Source organism: Harpia harpyja, chromosome 5, assembly GCF_026419915.1.
Source record: "Harpia harpyja isolate bHarHar1 chromosome 5, bHarHar1 primary haplotype, whole genome shotgun sequence".
NCBI lineage: Eukaryota > Metazoa > Chordata > Aves > Accipitriformes > Accipitridae > Harpia > Harpia harpyja.
Genome location: NC_068944.1, coordinates 10,196,981 through 10,216,053, shown reverse-complemented (window position 1 = coordinate 10,216,053; position 19,073 = coordinate 10,196,981). Strand labels below are relative to the sequence as shown.

Here is a 19,073-nt window from a genome sequence, read left to right as displayed (position 1 = left end):
TGACTGAAGCTGCTGAAGGTGGTTTGAAAAACCCAATAGACTTTGTATTGCAGTGAAGTGGAAGCATCAAAATGTCATCTGTAGCACCTCTGTTACATGGAAAATAACCTCTAAGCAAGGGGCAGTAGCAAGTCAAGGCTGGCTATACCTTAAATCAGTGCAGCTTCTTCATGATTGCATTATTTTTTGACTGGCTTCTTCAATGGTTTGAAAAATAAAACCAGATTGGTTTTTTTGGGATCCACCCTCAGTTATTTGTCACAGGAGCACTTCTACATTATTTCTTTTGAAAACCTATTAAGCCTGGAGTTAAGTATTTGAAATGTGTTACAAAGCTAGCTGTCCCATCCATTTATCATGCATACAGTAGTTCAAAACTCATATATGGTACCCAATTTAAAAATGTAAGAAACAATCACTTTTCCATATATTTGTTACTCATTCAGATGAGTACATTTTATCTCTCTGAATCATTTTTCTTAATTTCATTTTGAAAATTGTGATCTTGCTTCATGTTTAGTTTTATTCCTCATCTGATAACTGTCTGCCTTGCTGAAACCAGCATGTCATGGTCTTATTTCAGTTTTTACATGATATTCATTGAGGTTAAACTGTCAAGAAACTGACAATATTACAGAATTTTCAGTATTACTGAACGCTGTCTTACACACTCCACTAATGGAAGATATGTATCTAATACCAAATAGCAAAACAGACTTAAAAATCAAGAGTTAATGTTTTTTAACAAAAAATCTTCATTAGATGTTTCCAAAGCTTAAAGTAAGTATATCTAAACGGTATCATCATTTGGTTTGATAAATGAGTAAATTTCTGATATTTTTCTTTACCCAGGGAAATTACCGCTTCATGAAACTTTTACTGGCTCGTAGAGGGAACTGGATGCAGAAGGACTTAGAGGATATGACACCATTACATTTAACTACACGTCACAAAAGCCCAAAATGTTTAGCTTTGTTGCTAAAACATATGGCACCTGGAGAAGTGGATACCCAGGACAGAAACAAGGTAAAAATACTGCTTATTTTAAGACAACACTTGTAGCAGCTTTGGAAATCGGTATCACATCAGCTGTGTGTGAAAAATTATTTCAGTCATAACAAACTTTTTCTGAGTCTTCAGAATAGTGGCTAACACTGGTATTATAATGATCACCTTTAGAAATATTAATATTTTCCTGATGATAATGATGTAAAAGTTCATTGCACTGAGTTAATTGACATTCTTTTTGAGAGTACATAGAATAATAGAGGATTCAAAACCCATTGGTTTTAAGGTCTATGTCTTTCTGTAACATTGTGATCCTTGTTAGAATCTGGATAACATGTGCTTATCTTGCTTTTCTTCCTTGGAAAAACCGTACATTTAGAATCATTTAATGATAAGAGTCACTAGAAAACTTTGTGCAAAAGGCCTTCAAAGTATTTGTCAATACCAAAGGTTAGTTTAAAAAAAAAAAAAAAAAACCAAACAAAAAAAGGAAATTATTCCTTTGGTGCTGAGCTGAATACAGGTTTGCTGTTGGCAGACATCCTTCCTAACACTGGGTGATCAATTTTGCTCTGCACTGGGGCCACTAAAATGGTGATGATATTGACATAGCTGTCCGTAGGTGCTACCTTTTAGAAATGGGTGGTAGGTTAGCTTTGGCAAGTAGTCAAATGCCCACCCAGCTGCTCTCTCACTCCCCCTCCTCAATGGGACAGGTGGAGAAAATAGGTTGAAAAAGCTCCTGGGTTGAGATAAAGACAGGAAGATTGATCACCAGTTACTGTCACTGGCAAAACAGGCTCGACTTAAAGAAAATGAGTTTCATTTGTTGCCAATTAAAATAGTTTTGAGTAACGAGGCACAGAGACAAAAATTAGAACACCTTCAAACCACCATCCCTCCCCCCTTTTTTCCTGGCTCAACTTTACTCTTTCACTTCCACTCCTTCACTTCCATCCACAAGGATGGTCCAAGGGTAAAAATATCCATATACTGAATCTATCTGGTTGACTGTCCTTTTTTCTGTATCTTTGTAAGTAAAAATGGACAATTTTTGGAGTCTCGTAGTCATACATGACTTTTTGGCCTGGGATAGAATGGGATGCCATTTGTCAAGAAGGTTTTCTAACAGAGACAATAAAAAGTATCAAATTGTTGTTGTTGTTATTATCATTGTCATAAGATGGACCAAATGGCAACAGAAGGTCTGCTATCAATGCACATGCACTATTGCTTCCATGAGTTTATCGTTTAGTGAGAGGGATGTGATGATGAAGTTGATTGATGGTCTGGCATGAGACTTTCATTTGAAGCAGAGCACCAGTTAGTCACTTTGACATTTGTTTTGTGAAACTGCAGACTTCCTCAGGAGAAAATGTAATCTTAACATCTTCAGAGCTTAAGTATTACTACCTTCTTAGAATAGTCCTTCAGACTAATTTTCTGCATCTGTAGTGACAACAGTTGCTTGAAAGGCCAGGAAATCTCCAGATGATTTTCCAGGTATATCGTATAGTGCATATATTGTCATGAGTTGTCTCGTGTCCCTTTGGAAAGTCAAGTCATGCTCTACCACATCAGTAAAATTATCAGCCTGCTTCAGAAGCACACTGACTTCTGAGAGCCTCAGGAGATAATCTACTGACGTTTGTTAAAAAGGACCATCATTAAAATGACCAGCCAGAAGAGATGATGGATCTTAGAAGGAAAGTGATACAGTTCTTAAAACAACTGGTTTACTATTACTCTTCACACAGAGAGGTACTGTCAGTCCACAATAATAGCACACTAATGCATTTTCAAAGAAGGAATAGTTATTTAGCACATGGTAACTGTATTTTTTTGAGGTGCTCAGATTAGTGTGGTTCTTAAGTCTGAGTGTTTAGCAATGCTTCATTTAAAACTGATGTGAAATGGTTGCCTCCATTAGCATGAATATTAGGGTATGAGGAGGCATAGGACTTTCACACAGTCCTGACAGACGTTCTAGGTAAAGGATTTCTTGTGTTTCCACATACGTTTTGAACAAAACGGACTCGTTCCTCTTGTTGGCATGCTTGATGCATGCTCTGTTTGGGAGATGATCACATTGCCTTTAGTAGGCAGATTTCTAGTAATTATTGTGGACCCGTTAAACTGGGGATATCTGGATTAAATTTCATGTGTTTGAGTAGTTTGTGTATCCTGAAATCTGAAAGAGACTTTTTTCAAAGAACCCAGAGATACGAATGTTCCCTAAGCCAAATTTTTCCTGTAAGGATATAGTAACAAAAAGCGAGACACTGTGATTGTAAATGGCAAAAGGAAGACCAAAAAACAGTGACGTAACTACCATTGGCAAGGTAGGCATGTTATTCAATATAACTGGAACTGCTACTGATGATGGAGGCTTTTTAAGCATTGAGCAGAAAGGTCTCTTTCCTACAGTTTGTAAGTGATCTTGGAACTGGTGCAAAAGTTCTCCCCACCAGGCACTAATCTACCACTGATTCAAATGTGAGTGCCCTCATCAAGTGTATTTGGATCAGCTGATATTCAATGTACTAGCTTGGCAAGGCTAGTCTTAGTGGAAATAATTATTCCATATGTCATGTAGTGGGTTTTCATTCTGCCACAAAAGACATAGTAAGAGAAGGGGACTGGACTTTTCTAGTGATGCAATTGCTTGAACTCTGAAATCCTTACCTGTTTTTATCATCTAGGAAGCAAGATAAGACAGCTGTAAGCCCAGTTTTCAACAAATGAATCTTCTGTCCCCTCATGGGACACCCCAGTGGAGTTGAACCAGCCTGTGCCCTAGCAATCAGCTGTTGTCTTCCAGGATATTCTAACATGTATCATGGAAACCCTGGCTATAATTACAGCAGTCATTCTGGAGAGGTCATGCTGACTTCCTGACCATGTTAATTAATTAACAAAGGTATATGGAAACCAGCCAAAACCTTTTAGGAACCTTGCCTGTTTAGCAGATTTCCAAGGCAGTATTAAAGCATTGCCAGATTTCCCACAAAATGTAGAGCACTTTTATTCCAGCTAGCGTCATGAGTAGTCACAGTAGCAAAGATGGAATTCAGTTGATGAAAGGCAGTCTCAGGGGCAGAGTCCAACACATTTGACCCTGTTGGGCACATCGCTTATCCATTTTCCTCACTGCAACTGTGTGCATCAAGATTGTCAAATATAATTCCTGAACATGGGAGAGAACAACTGTCTTTTACATCTCCTTCCATGTAGGCAGCTGACTGAAAAGCAGGTTGTAGGTGAGAGAAGCCAGTAAACCAAGGCTACATTGGCCTCCCGGTAATCGAAAGTTTTTGCTTTCATTGTAACTGTCAGTTTCTAGGGATACTGGTCAGCCCCACTTAAGAAATAACATTTGTTAACTTATTACAAATTTCTACTGCTAGAAGTTTTTTCAATTCAAATCCCGACAGGCTGTGATGGTTTGAACATGCTTTATGGTGCTAGGCTGTATGTAGCTGTCAGTCATCAGACCTTTCCTTACAGCCCCTCTAGTTATGTCTTAGAATGAGCTCTTTTTCAGTGAACTACCAAGTAGACAAAAACATTGTGCTATCATTTTGTGTTACCATGGTACTAAACTAACATCTTAAAGCAACAAACACAAAAATTAGGCTCCTTTTTGCCTTCTTCCTTTACAGAGACATTAAGGATATGATAGTGAACTCATACATTCTATCTCACTGTTCAAGGATGTTAATCCAGGGTATCGTAGGCTTATACACAAATGTTCCACAGCAGTTATTTCTCTCAGTTTTCAAATCAAAGTGCCGTGTAATATTTTGCAGGGGGGAGGGGGGAAGAGAGATGGGAAATAGAATTCATTCTGTATCTTACAACCCTCTGCTACTTGGCAGTTAGGAGAGATGCGTCTGATAAATAAAATACTTGTTAATATACCAACATTTTGCTGTTTAAAAAACCCATACACATCGGTTTGCTTGTGTAATTATGAACATCGATAATGCTTGTAAAAAGCCACTGGCAGTCAGGAATTGGCGGTAGGAGCATGGATTGCCTTTTGATCTTTTATTGGACTGCCATGGGTCGGTGGGCATTAGATTCAGTAATATTCACCCTTGGAATTCTGAGTGATCAAGGACAGTGCAGGAAGTCAAAACCTTTGCTCAAGAGGGATCCAAGTCCAGTGTCAGTATTCAGTGCCGTCTTCCTCTAGTGGAGAGTCATCTTGTTATATGGTTCTCCATCAATTTGTATTATTTCAAGAGATTTCCAAATTTAAGAGGGACCAAAGTAATTGCTGCAGTTGTTCTATAGTGCAGCTCTGGTGCTGAGGCCTGCTACAGATGATCATTCCAACTTGGACATGATTGTTTAATACCAAGCTCACATATTTTCTCCAGGTCTGAAATTGCTGCACTCAATGGCATTGCCCTGTTGGCTGTTCTCGTGCCATAGTCCAAGAAATCCTCATACGAAGCAATTAGTCTCCTACCAGAAATACTTATGTTCCTATTCCAAGAATAAGGGCTTCTCAGCTTGGGTCTCATGTAAGGTGGTGTAGCTTAGACCTAATTCAGGCTTCAGTAGCAAAGACATGCGAGTATCTACTCTTACTCAAGCCGATGGGCCTCTTGTTCTGTTTTGTTTAAAGCCTGTTTTCCACTGATTTTGGCTTGTCACCCACACTAGGTACATGTGCTCTATTTTCTGTCAGTCCTCTTTACTGAAGTGTAACAAAAGATTGCTCATTTACCCATTGTTTAAAGTGGGTTTTACCTGTGGTCCCTCCTCTCTGCTCAGCACCAGTGGCACCTCAAATGAAGTGCTGTATCTGCTTCTGGATTCTCCAGTACAGTAAGGGCATAGACATACTGGAGCGAGCCCAGTGGAGAGCCACAAAGATGATTAACAGAGTGCAGCATCTGACATCAAGGAGAGGCTGAGACCTGCACATGTTTAGGCTGAAGAAGACACAGTTCAGGAGTGATTTTACCAATGTGTATAAACACCTGATGGGAAGCAGTAAAGAAGATGGAGCCAGACTCTTCTGAACAGTCTCCAGTGAACGGACAATAGGCAATGGGCACAAGCTGAAATATAATAAATCCTGTTTAAACCTGAGAAAACATTTTTTTACTGTGAGGGAGGTCAAACACTGGAACAGGTTGTCCAGAGAGGCTGTGGAGTCTCCATCTGTGGAGATAACTAAAAATATGACTGGACATTGTCCTGATCAAGCTGTTCTAGTTGACCCTGCTTTGGGCAGAGGAGTTGGACTAGGTGACATCTTTTATTCTGTGAAAATATAGTTAAATCATATTTCAGATTCTAACCAACTTTAATTTTCATCTTCTATTCATTTTTCAACGTGTTTGTAAAACTTGTGAATATTGTGTTCCAGCAAACTGCATTGCATTGGAGTGCCTACTACAATAACCCAGAGCATGTGAAACTTCTCATAAAACATGATTCAAATATTGGAATCCCTGATATTGAAGGAAAAATCCCACTTCACTGGGCAGCTAACAACAAGGATCCTAGTGCAATTCACACAGTGAAATGTATTCTGGTAAGAAAGTCTATTATACATATAACACTTTCTGTATTTATTACTTTACTCTGATAGAAATAGTTTTTATTCTGTTGAAATTTTTCCTTTTGGTCCACCACCTCCTTGAGAATGAAATAATTTGCTTTTCCTAATATCCAGAATTTTGTAAGAAATAATCTTAAATATTTTTGCTCTCTTGAAAGGGGTTTCTTCTGAGTTCTATGGGTAAATGTCTTTGCTCTAACTCATGGACTACATATATTCTCTGAATTAGTTTGATGTGTGTAACTGTTCATTTGGGTGGTAAGAGAGGGAGGAAGGGGTTGCAAGTTCTCCTAGTTAAAATGGCCAGTCATATTACTTATCTCAGTTGCATCTTGCACACTGATTGTTGTGTGTCTTTTCTTCGTTATTTGAAAGTTCATTTCTAGTTAACTGTACTGAAAAGTCTAATTAATTTGGTCTTTCAAGTCAGAATTCTGAGAAATATTTGATAAATTATCAGTCAGCCCACAATCAGTTTATCAAGAGACTTTCCAAATATTTTTGTGTACAGATTTAATAATTTTTCCTTGATGGCATATATTCTCCTTCTGCAGTATTTCAATTTCACTTTCTACACTGACAATTATAATGCATACAATGAAATCATGTGCTCAGCTTGATTTTTACCTTGTTTTTTATTTGGTGGAAATCTCTGAACTTCACTAACACAGAAAGATACAGAAGTCTGAATTGAATTTTTCTCTTATATTGCAACAATATATATCTTTGTCTTTCAGAACTAGACACATATTGATTGTAAGCTAACTACAATGACTTGTATGTCTGTTTGCCTGATTAGCTTGCAAGTTGAGAACTTGTGTGGCATATAAAAATTTTCTTTGCTTTTCTCCAAATCACATTGATAATCTTGTAGTTACTGGTACTTTCTTTTTTGCTATAAAAAATAGGTTTTGAGAAGTTTCCAGTGTTAAATTAATGTGATTTTATTTCTGTATTACTTCTATTTATTCAAGATACTTGTAATTTGGACTCAGTTGTGAAATAATTTGTCAAAACAAAATCTTGTCACAAAGTTTCAGTTTGTATATACCATCTACTTTTCTGCCACACTAGAGAAAGAAATTTGTTAAAAAGTAGGTAAGGATTGCTGTATTCAAATACAGACTTTTTCAAACATTAGATAGTCAAGGTAAATGTTCTTAAAAGTTGTGGTAGGTTGGCCCCAGCCAACAGCCTAACACCTGCACAGCCACTCGCTCACTCCCCTCTTGCGAGACTGGGAGAAAATAGAAGGAAGGCAAGAGGACTCGTGGATGAAGATAATGATAGTTTAGTATGGAAAGCAAAAGCTGTGTGCAAAAAAACGGAATTTATTCACTACTTCCCGTCAGCAGGCAGATGTTAGCCACTCCCAGGAAAACGGGAAAAGAGCTTCAGCACGCTTACTTGTTGCTTTGGAAGACATATGGTGTAGCCATGAGCATCTCCCCTGCCTCCTCCTTTCCCTGAACTTGATGTTATATGGTATGGAATATTGCTTGGGTCAATTCAGGTCAGCTGTCCCAGCTGTGTCCCCTCCCAGTCTCTTGCCCACCTCCAGCCCAGTCACTGGGGGGAGCAGGACAGGGCAGGGCATGAAAAAGAGAAATCCTTGATGCTGTGCAAGCACTATTCAGTAATAGCAAAACATGGGTGTGTTATCAACAGTTCTAATCACAAATACAAAGCCCAGCACCTTACCTGCTGCTGTGAGGAAAATTAACTTCCATCCCAGCCAGATGCACTACAAAAGGTCAAAAATACCTGTCTCCTTACTGAAGGTGTTCTCAAAGATTCTCTTTAGGTAATATGGAATCATGGTCATGTCCAGTTTTTTTGGTTCTTTTTTTTTTTTTTTCCACTCTTGACAGTTAAAACAATGTATTCTTGATTCCATCTAGGCTTTTTCATGCATCAACTAAATTGTTTATATTCCAAATAGTTATACCTATATATGCTTATTGATGGAGTAAGATAATAACAAGTTCAAATAAAAAAGGATTTGTGGAAGGTGCTGTAAAAGTTGATGATACAGAAACATTGTTACTAGGTTACTAGATAATCAATCTGTTGATTGAATCTGTTGTTGAGTATAAATACCATTTTTTGTTGGTGGTGGTGTCTCTGAGTTTAATCTTTTAGTAAGATCTTGTCTTCTCTCCAAACTGAAGTGTTTTTCTTACTTGCCTTGATAGATATCTACCTAGCAGAGCTCACAGTCTTCCCCTCCTTTCTTAGCTACTTTTTGCCATATTACCCAGTTACAGATCTATTGCCCAAGCATCATGTTTTATTCTCATTCCTCTCTAGGTCTTCACATCCCTGTCAACTTTATAGTTTTTCACGTACTTTCTGCATGGTATTTCTAACGTACATACCCATACAGTTAAAATTTCAGTCATCTTGTGTCTTAACTTACATAATTGCATTTCTAAGTTTACAAGAATATTGCCTTGTAGTGATAGCAGTGCAGAAGGCCTATGACTCTGTGTCACTGTTGCCTCTCCATTTTTTTTAATCACATCCAACACAAACCATTTATCTTTGCTTTCATGATCGAGTGCTCTAAGCTGTAAGATATGTGCTGTTGCTCACATAGCAGTTAGATAATGATATCTACTGCTGGTCAATCTGCATTGGCAGCCTTTGTTGCCTGCTGATTAAGTTATGAAAAACAACACTGCTGTTGTTTCTCTCAAGTTATCTTTAATACTCTGGAAGAATTCCCCAGAAAATTATTTTTCTCCAGTGTCCTACTCAGAATTCTCCAGTGCTGCTTTACAAAAACTTGACAAAAGTTAAGCTGCTGGTTTTATTGAGACCACAGTCTATGCTACTGAAAAATACTGTCTTATTTTTCTGTGCTTTGCCATCTGGATGTGTCCATTTGTTGTCTCTGTTTATAAATTCATAAAATTAAGGGTCATCTTTCTGCTTGATGTTTTTATAGTACTTAGCTCATTGGGATTGTCAAAATAAATAATAACAAAAAGAGCTCAACTGAATGCTGAAGAAGTAGGTTGGCTTTGCAGGGGTCACAGTTATGCACAAATTGGTTATATCTAATATTGAAATCCATGACATACAGCAAAAATGGAACTCATGACATATTTAGAAAGTAAACGTGTGAAATAGAGAGAAACTCTAATCTGGAGATGCTCTCATGGTCAACTTCCTTTTCCACCTTTCCAGATTCAGCAGTGCTTGGTTACATGAAAAACGTTGGGAAGATTTAAGGAGAAAAGAACAGAATAAGGTTCCATTACTATGATGGAAGCAACTGCTTAGTACTCTCTGTCTATTTTGTATCTCTTCTCTTTATTTGTCCTTCATGGTAAGAGACATGACACTTATTTATACAACACTTTCCATTATTGCCTACAATTCCATTGTTCTAATTGCTGCAGAAAAATGTGTAGCTTCTGTTTCTTCTGTGTATTGTGCTTAAAATATTAATATAGTATGACAGTTTAATTATAGCTAATTTTACACCAAAACCACTTAAAATCCAAAGAAATTATACTCTTGAATGTACTCAGAAAGAGGCCTAGAAAATTTTAGTTTGTGGCCAAAAATTTCAAAACACATGAGTACTTTCAGACAAGAATATAAATAGTGGCTTTGTCATTAAAAGATTCTTTACCGTTTTGCAAAAGTAATACTTTTGATTATGGGGATATATTCCGGAGAACATCGGTGACTTTGAGCCAGGATTTTTAGGAGTTATTTATATAGTATGTTGTTGTGCTTTTAGAAGGCTTGAAAATTAGCTCTCCAGATTACATCAATAAATTATAGGTAAAGTGAAGAAGCATTTGTTTTCCTGTTTGTCCATTTTGTTCAAACAGGTTTTCCCCTGGTGGAGTTAGAATTTCAGTAATAACCTCTGTGCATATCCTCATTCATTTTTAGTCATTCTTAAAAGTGATTCTCATAAAGATCACTTCTGAATTTTTGCAGTGGGCTCTATACTCCCCCTGCTGAGCTCTTTGAATAGACAGAAAGTAAGCATAGTATCAGTTAGCTTTCTCTTGAAAATTATTAAAGCTAGGGAAGAACATAAAACTTCACTTTTTCACTGTAATGGCTCAGATAAATGCTTTTGAATGCTTATTAAAAGAAGTGTTATTCATACTTTGATTATTGTGGTTTGTGCGTGTAACACTGTTAACTTTGTATTTTTAGTTAAGAGATTCATATTTATCAATTCGTTATGTTTTTAATAGATTATCTGTTATTGTACTAGTGGCTAGATACAGTAATGAACTACAGTATGTTTCAAGTATGTTAATTTTTTTCTGTAGCAAAACATGGCTAACACTACTGATATCTAAAACCGGTGCAGTTTTTTTATATGTGAGACAGGCAACTTAATTAGCATTTACATACAGTATGCAAAGTACATAAATGTTTAACTTTAGAAAACTTACATTAATCAAATATTAGGAGGTTTAAGTTGACACTGTTGGAAAGTAAAACAGTAAGAAACAAAGAATCAGGGCATTGCAGAGTTGAGGTTACTTACTGCAGTATTAATTTAGCCAGATTGCACTTATGAAATATGGTTAAATATAACTCTAAATGTATTTATTTTTTTATCTATTAAATAGAACATATAGAATATACAACCTTGGTCAATTAATATTTGGATAAAACCGTAACTCTGGAACTTCCTGACTTTCTGCTTCTTGATTTATCATTCTCAATGTTAGATATCTATGTAATAGTTACTGCATTTCAAATAATGCAAATACAAGTGATTTTATGGCCTATTTGTGTACCAGTGAAGACAACAGAAAAAATTTCAATTAGTTTGGGGAGAAAGGGGTCAAGAATTTGCTTTAACTGTTAACAAGCTGCGCTGATCACAATCTCTCCCTCCTCTTTCATAAGTATATTGTAAGATACAGTTTGGCTCTATATTTTCAGGAGGATTGTTTTTCTCAGTTATTGTGGGTTAAAATCCATTCTAGTGTTGGAAGTTAGAAATCTCAGGACTACATTCCTTTTTTTCTTTTGCACAGGGTTCCCATGACTTCAGTGAACTGTTCTGAATTGTTGGAGGTATAACAGCAGACTTACTCCCTATAGTTTATTTAAGCTCTTGTTTTGACATTCTGCTTCTGCTCTAGATGTTTGGTGTCCTGCATCCTGAGTTTCTATTGTTTTATTGTTTACTATTTTCTTTAGATACTCTTTTTTTCAGGAAAGTGAAGTTTAAAGTCTGTATTTCATGGGCCTTTATGATATTTGCCATTTGGAGATCTCTGCAACGCTAAGATGATGTTCATTTTTATCTGTTCTGTTCTTTTGCCTGAGAAAGAAAATCATGAAGGGAAACCTGTCTAGAAAAAAGTTGATGAGAGAGGAAATTATCATAAAATGAAACTATATAGCTGGGGGCCTTATGTGAAAGTACTTTAGCTTTTTTCTTAAGAAAATGTCATGAAAAGTCAAGTTATATCTATTAATGCCTATGTTAATATGATCAAATGACTGATCACAATACTTTAAAAGATTTGGGGTTTTTTTTTAATTCAAAATTAAGTCCATTACAAGTAGATGCATTCATTAGAAATACTCTCTAACTTACTTCTATCCTCTCAGCTAGAGACCCTGACATCTCCTTTAGAAATATTCTGGTAGTCATGTGGTTTTAAAATGCTAGAAAAGTATTATAATGAAAGCCATAAGATTAACTTGTGCAAAAAGGGGAATGTCCTAGGAGAAAAATATGAAGATATCTATGTTGTATTCAACTTAGAAAATCAAGTAAGAAGGTCTAGTTACTTTCACAAGAGCCTGAGTTAGTCTTTTAAAGATCTGTAAGGAGCCACTTGCACAACAGAGTGGTAAAAATACAGGGTATGTACCAAAAATCAGGTCTTGTACAATAATTAAGTAAGTATAATAAAAAGTTCCATAAGAAATACTCAAAAATAGCCTATACTGTAACAAAAGTATTTGGTTGTAGAGCTATATTCTATTGAACAAGGACAGTTTATCTCCTTTTTATAAGACTCAGGAAAAAAAAAATAGTATCTGTAAAGAGTATATAGATTTTCTCTTCAACTTAAATTTTTTTTTTAATTTTTTTTTTTTTTTAAAGGAAGCTGCACCTACAGAATCTCTGCTTAACTGGCAAGACTATGAAGGACGAACTCCCCTTCATTTTGCTGTTGCTGATGGGAATGTAGCAGTTGTTGATGTCCTGACCTCCTATGAAGGCTGCAATGTGACATCTTATGACAACTTGTTTCGAACTCCCCTTCACTGGGCAGCCTTACTTGGTAAACTGGACAATGCTGAAGTCATTTAATAATTAATTGACTGTCGTGTTTGATCTTTGTCTCTGTTTTTTATTTAATTCCAGCCTGGCATTATGCTAACTAATCTCTTAGCACAATAATAGTTTGTGCTAGACCAGAATTAGAAGTTGTGTGTAGACTGGTTTTTTTAGCTTCAGATTCTCCAAAGCATTGTAAAATGCATTACTTCAGCAGGCTATATATGCTTATGATTTGAGAACAGTTAGGCCATACTGAGATGTTCTTGCATATGTAGCTTTGTTCGTAGGGTAAAAAATCCCCTGGTACTCTAGAGCAGTGGAGTCCAAAGTGTGGTGTGCACACCCCAGTGTGTATGCAAGAAAATCCATTGGGGTGCATGAAGAAAATATCAGAACTTCTGTTTATTTTTTTACCTGAAAAAATAAGAAAACTTCACTAATATTTAGTATATGGAATAATGCTAGCACCCTCACTTGGTCCATATGCAAGACGGTCACATAGGGTTTGCAGGGTGCCTGAGGGAAGTGAGTGCTCCACAACGCAGAGGGGTTGACAGTGGCATCATCACTCATTTGTTCACTTCCAGATTATTGTGATGTATTGCAGTTTACTTGTTCCCAGTTAAGTGGATTTATGGATTATATTATCTAGTTTTTACTAAACTACTTCTCACAAAATAGACAAGTGACTTAAAAAGATTCCTGCAAAGAAACTGCAGGTAATCTGATAATACCAGCACATGTGAACAACAAGAAAATGGTAGAGCTGACACTTCTCCTACTCCTAGTACAAGCTCTTCATCAGACACATTATGATAGTCTAATCAGATCTGACAAGAAGTTTTATTCAGATAAAGTTTTTTCCTGTTCAGATTACTACCCTGAGACTCAGATGCCCTGTAAATTGTAACCTTGCATATGTGAATTCTGCACAGTTTGGTTTTACAGGTTACAAAACTGGATCTTTGCAAAAAAAGGTAAAAACCTGATTAAATATAAATAGTCTAAATAGAGGGAAACACAACTCATAAAATGACAGGCACAAAAGTAATATGATTTAGAAAATTGACCTCCGATTTTCAATTCTCCAGTGTGCAAGAGGGAAAAATGAACACCATGTGCCAGATAAAAGGAAAGAATCTTCAAACGCTCTCTCTCCCCTTTTAACAGGCTTCATCCCTATGACCCTTTGGGACGCTGCAGACAAAGAATGCCAATAAAAGAATCAGATTGCTCACTGGAGCGATTTACTGCACCTCCAGTGACAATATACATGTAGTTTGATTACGTTTATTTAAGAAAAAAAAAAAAAAGTGTTCTCAGATTTGCATTTGCGTTCAAGTAGGGATATTGAATTTTTACAGAGAAATTGTGAAACACTTTAAGTGTCATAGGATCGGTCTCACAAAGAAATAGTCATTATCACTTGGTTCTGTCCAAGAAGCTAAATTTATCGTGTTTTGGAATTGATTACATTTGAGAGAGAAGTTTTGTCTGTTGGAAAAATGGATTGTCTAATCAATGTGGAATAAAGGGGGAAGATGTGCCAAGACCTCCAGAGTCCTTTGTGAACTTGATGAGGTCTCTAGGTGGCATATGCCCATGGGGAACTTCTGATTGGTAAATCATGTTTAATTTTTAGGGTTCTGTTTTTAAGTTAGTTACTGGATGCTGTATATAGATCTCAAAGAGTCTAAAATGTTACTAAATGAGCTAACAGTAGGAAGTTTTAGGTAGTGCATGGATACAGCCACAAATACTCTGTTAAAGGTGATAGGTTGCGTGTGACTCTATCTTAGGGCCTTGTTGCTCCTGTTACCTTTTCTTTTGTGTAGATAAAGTCTCTGCCAAGTTACATCTCTTCTAAATAAAAGTACTACAGAAATGACAGTTCTTGACCTCAAGAATTGAGTTTTATTGTTTACATTAATGTCCAAGCAAGATCCATCTTTGCACCAATTTATTTACTGTTGCACCCAATACAAATTTTTTTTTTTCAACTCCCTCAAGCCTTTCTTCTCATAGATAATTTAGGTAGACCTCCTGTCCTGATTAGAGAGTTCAGTTTCCCTTTTTCTAGTTGTGTCCCCCGAAAGTTCAGGCAACTTTTTCTCCAGGCTCAGTACTCCTATGTTTTTCCTGCTAGGATTGCACTCAGAACCAACTTCTTCCAGTGCACCTCAGTTCACTTCTTGTAGTCTTGAGATGGGAAGAGCACAGCAGCTTTGTATCTCTTCTTTTTAGTGTTCTTCTGGTAGGGAGGGACAGAATGTTGTGATTTGTTCTGGGTCCAGGCTTGTCTTAATGGCTGAAAGGAAAGAGGAGCCTTCCTGTACACCCTAAAGCCTCTAGAAAAAAAATAATCCCCATGTAGCTGTTCATCCTTTTTGACCCAAGTTGACCATTTTCTCTCTTTTGTGATATTTCTATACATATAAAGTCTGAAATTGCCATTCCACAAAAGAAGGCTTGCCTAGTCCTCCATCTCGTAGGTTTTTAAAAGCTACAGACCACAACTGTTACACAGCTTCATTCTGTAATTGTCGGTGTTTTCATTAAAAAAAACCTACTGCTATTAGAAAGGTTTACCTACTTTTTTTCATTTATCCCGAAGTAATTCAAGTCAACTGTGCAAAAGTAACAAGCTGCAAAATTGATTGTTTTCTTCACATGCAAGATACTGGGACATTTCTCCTGTAAAATCAGAGTATTTTTATGTGATTTATGCCTTATAGCATCTCTTAAAATACCAAATCATCAAGATATTCTGTGAGCCGCATATGCCTACAAAAGAAAGCATATGAAAGGATCAGTTGACTTTAGTGGCAATATACTATATTGTGTCTTTGTTTTCCTGTCTGAGAAGTGGATATGAAGTTTACCATCCCCCCAAAAATGTGATTTTAATCTAAAAACTTTCTAATCTGTTTTGATGGAAGGAGTTGTGTGTGTTAGTTTGTTGTTTATTGCAGATATGGCAGCTGGTAGTAGACTAGCCTCCAGATTCTGCTGTACATCTTCAGCTGAAATTTTGATTGAATAAAACCTAAGTAAAGAATTAACACTTAATTTCTGTAAAACAATGTGATGTAGGATGAAATTGTCAATGTTGGTTTAGCCTACCTTTTAATGTAGGTGGACAAATGCTCATCATCATCAGTCTCTGCTCACTTTACTGGTTCTGACTGACCTCTTACTTAAATGCAGCATCTCAGCTGGATGATCAGAAGCTTTTTCTGGAAATATTCAACTCATTCATTGCAATGTTAATAGTGCAGTTGTCTGACCAGCTACTGCTGGTTTCTTTGTTTAGGGAAATGCTCTAGTGATTTCTTCTAAAAGAAATAGAAAATCTTTCTACATGTCCCTATTCATAGGTCATTCTGATTTACAGATGCCTCTCAAAAATGAGGATACAGAGCGTGGAACTGGAACACTATTGGGAAGAAAGTGCCTGCCAGGCTTAATAGTTCAAATATCAAGTCTTGTGTTTCTCTCCTATGTTTAGACTATAACGGATACAACACAAACATACTATTACTTATTGAAGTCCGTTCATTTTCTTCTGTTTGGGTTTTTTTTTGGTTTGGTTTGGTTTTTTTAATAGGGAAGTGTTTAACTTCAGGATTCAATGCATATCTGGTTTTATTATATTATTTTTCTCAGGTCATGCACAGATTGTCCATCTCTTATTAGAAAGAAATAAGTTTGGAACTATCCCATCTGATAGTCAAGGTGCAACACCCCTACATTATGCAGCGCAGAGCAACTTTGCTGTAAGTAGCACGTACCCTACATGTGAAGTAAATGTATTTTGCTGAAATATTTATAGTGTAACAAAGTGTTTGAGTTGTTTTTAAAATCATATAAACAGTGTTGTCTGCACAAGCTTAATTGAGAGTTTTCCTATGTTATGTGATATAAATGTGGTTAATTTCAAATGATTAAAAATAGATTTTGAAAAACTAAATTGCTGTACAAAAAAGGCCCTTTGATCTATACGTTTGCATCAGAAAACACAATAGTCATTGAGGTACTTCAATAGAAAGCAGAAAGGCACCTACTATTTTACAGTGCTTTTACTTTTTAAGGCTCATTGTAGCAAAATCTAAACAGTTATAAGGTACCTAGAGTAAGATCACCTGTATGAGTATTTGCACAGCTGCTTCAGTACCAGTCAAACCAGTCTTTGCCTTCAAGAAAGTGATTAACTTATGAATATTTGCTATTATGAATGAGCTGTTGTCTCATAAAGCATGGCTAAAGAGCGAGTACCTTTTGTCACAATTCCTCATGAACACTATATTTTAAAAAGTTTCTTAAAGTTTTTAATATTTTAAAAATATTTTTTAACTTCAGTCAACAAAGAAAACTGGTTTCTCAGACAGCCTAATTCTTATATTTTGGTGGAATAGGTAATTTTTTTCCAGAGTGAGATCCGATACGGTAGAGCTAAGAATAAAACTCAGCAGTTTAATGATTGCTGGTCATAGATGTTATTACAGAAGTAGTTCTCAAGCACTGGAACTTAGGAAGGCTTTTTTCATGCTGCTCTGTCTGTTCATAGTTGAATTATGCCATGCATAGTAAGCTGAGAGCTCCCATCTAAGTTTTCTTCAGTTATATTATTCATAACATCCCTTTACAAGAAGGGTTATTTAGCGCCTAATTAATGTAGTTATGTAGAGCATATTGCAGCATTTTCTTAACAGGGATACTAATTTTGGTATTTTTTGCCTATCTACATGTTTATTTTCATAAAACAAGTAAAATTTTAATGCCCTTGAGAACCATTTAAGTTAACAAATCCAGAAATACTATTGAAAGAGGGAACTGACCAATGTGTATTAATACCACAGCTGTCACCTTCTGTTTCCTTGTGAAAGTGAGTTTTGGGGTTTTGGTGGGGTTTTTTGGATGTGGTCTTAGTAAGACCATACTGTTATTTTTTAAATTCAGACTTTCATTGGAGCATATCTCTGTGTATAATTTACACCTTTTTAGAGAATTGTTTATTGATGCTGATTATTGTTCATTAAGTGGTATGTACAATTTGGGTTTGACTCACATGCCTAAATATTTATGTTGTAAAAGCCTTTCTTTCTAGTTTGAGTCAGACCCGTGGGAAAGATAGAATGTTTTTATTTACAATCTGGTGATTATGTCCACATGCTTTTATCTTTTTTTTTTTTTTTCTATATTGATACATTCCTAAAAAATGATTTTTCATGCTGGCTTTCTTTCTCTGGGCTTGATTCAGTTGTATGAAATATCTTCATTATATTGCTGCCTTTTGATCCCACCAGCCAGCCAAACTATGATACCATTTAGGTTTTTATGGGGAAATAGAGTAGGTGATGGAATCAGACATTCTTTTGTAATCTTGTGTACTTACAATGAATGTACTGTTTCCCATCTTACATGAAGAATCAAACAGGAGACTCTCATTCAGATCTGCAAGCCTCTTTTAGCTGGTGATGTATCCAAGAGCTCCTGTTTATGCATGCCTAAATTATGTCTGGAGCTTCTCTCTTTTTTTACCACTCTGGTTGTTTCTGAGCACCACTATTTGCTTTTTTTCTCAATTAAACACAAATCCTTGAGTAATTCCCACCACTGCATTCCATATACATAGTCAAACAACTGAGTGGAGACACATCCGTGTTTGTTTTGGCACTAGCATCTATACATTTATGGCTTGAGAGCTGCGTTGTTGTTCTGTACAGTCTGCCCAAGTTTGGATAGGCATGGTATGTTTCTCAGTTAAAATGCGATGTTTCTTGGTCCCTAAGAAGAAGAAGAAAGTTTGTTCTTTTGTATTTATTATAAATATTTGAGTTGCTTTCAGTTTTACTTAACTCGATACCTTGTTCTTTGCTCTGTTTTTCTGCAGGCTACTTACTCTAATATAACATTTTTGGGTTTTAATGACTGAAGGGACTTAGCTGTCTCTTCAATGAAGAATTTGTTCTCTAAGACTAACTTATCCCCACTTATTATAGAAGGAAAAGTTCTAGAAGAACAGAAGTTACCTAATATAACTACCCAAATAGGTTGCTTGAAATTTAGATGGCTTATGTATCCTGCAGAAGGTCCAAATAAACATCCTTTTTAAATTTTTGAACTTCATGTGTGAAGAAAGATGCTCTATTAGTATTGATTTTAGTATGCAGAATGCAGGACTAATATATATAT

The 19,073-nt window shown here is 36.2% G+C and overlaps 1 protein-coding gene across 6 annotated transcripts in view; it reads left to right on the top strand.

Annotated features, from left to right (window-relative positions):
- Positions 1-19,073, top strand: part of INVS (inversin) — a 97,944-nt gene that overhangs the window by 40,258 nt on the left and 38,613 nt on the right. For 5 of the 6 annotated variants that reach the window (XM_052788568.1, XM_052788569.1, XM_052788567.1 and 2 more), the window contains 4 exons: positions 853-1,026; positions 6,395-6,562; positions 12,699-12,879; positions 16,545-16,654. In XM_052788568.1, the coding sequence (XP_052644528.1) occupies positions 853-1,026; positions 6,395-6,562; positions 12,699-12,879; positions 16,545-16,654 (633 nt within the window). Of the gene's footprint in view, positions 1-852; positions 1,027-6,394; positions 6,563-9,807; positions 9,924-12,698; positions 12,880-16,544; positions 16,655-19,073 lie in introns of those variants that run through there. The other variant, XM_052788572.1, reaches the window with a different exon arrangement.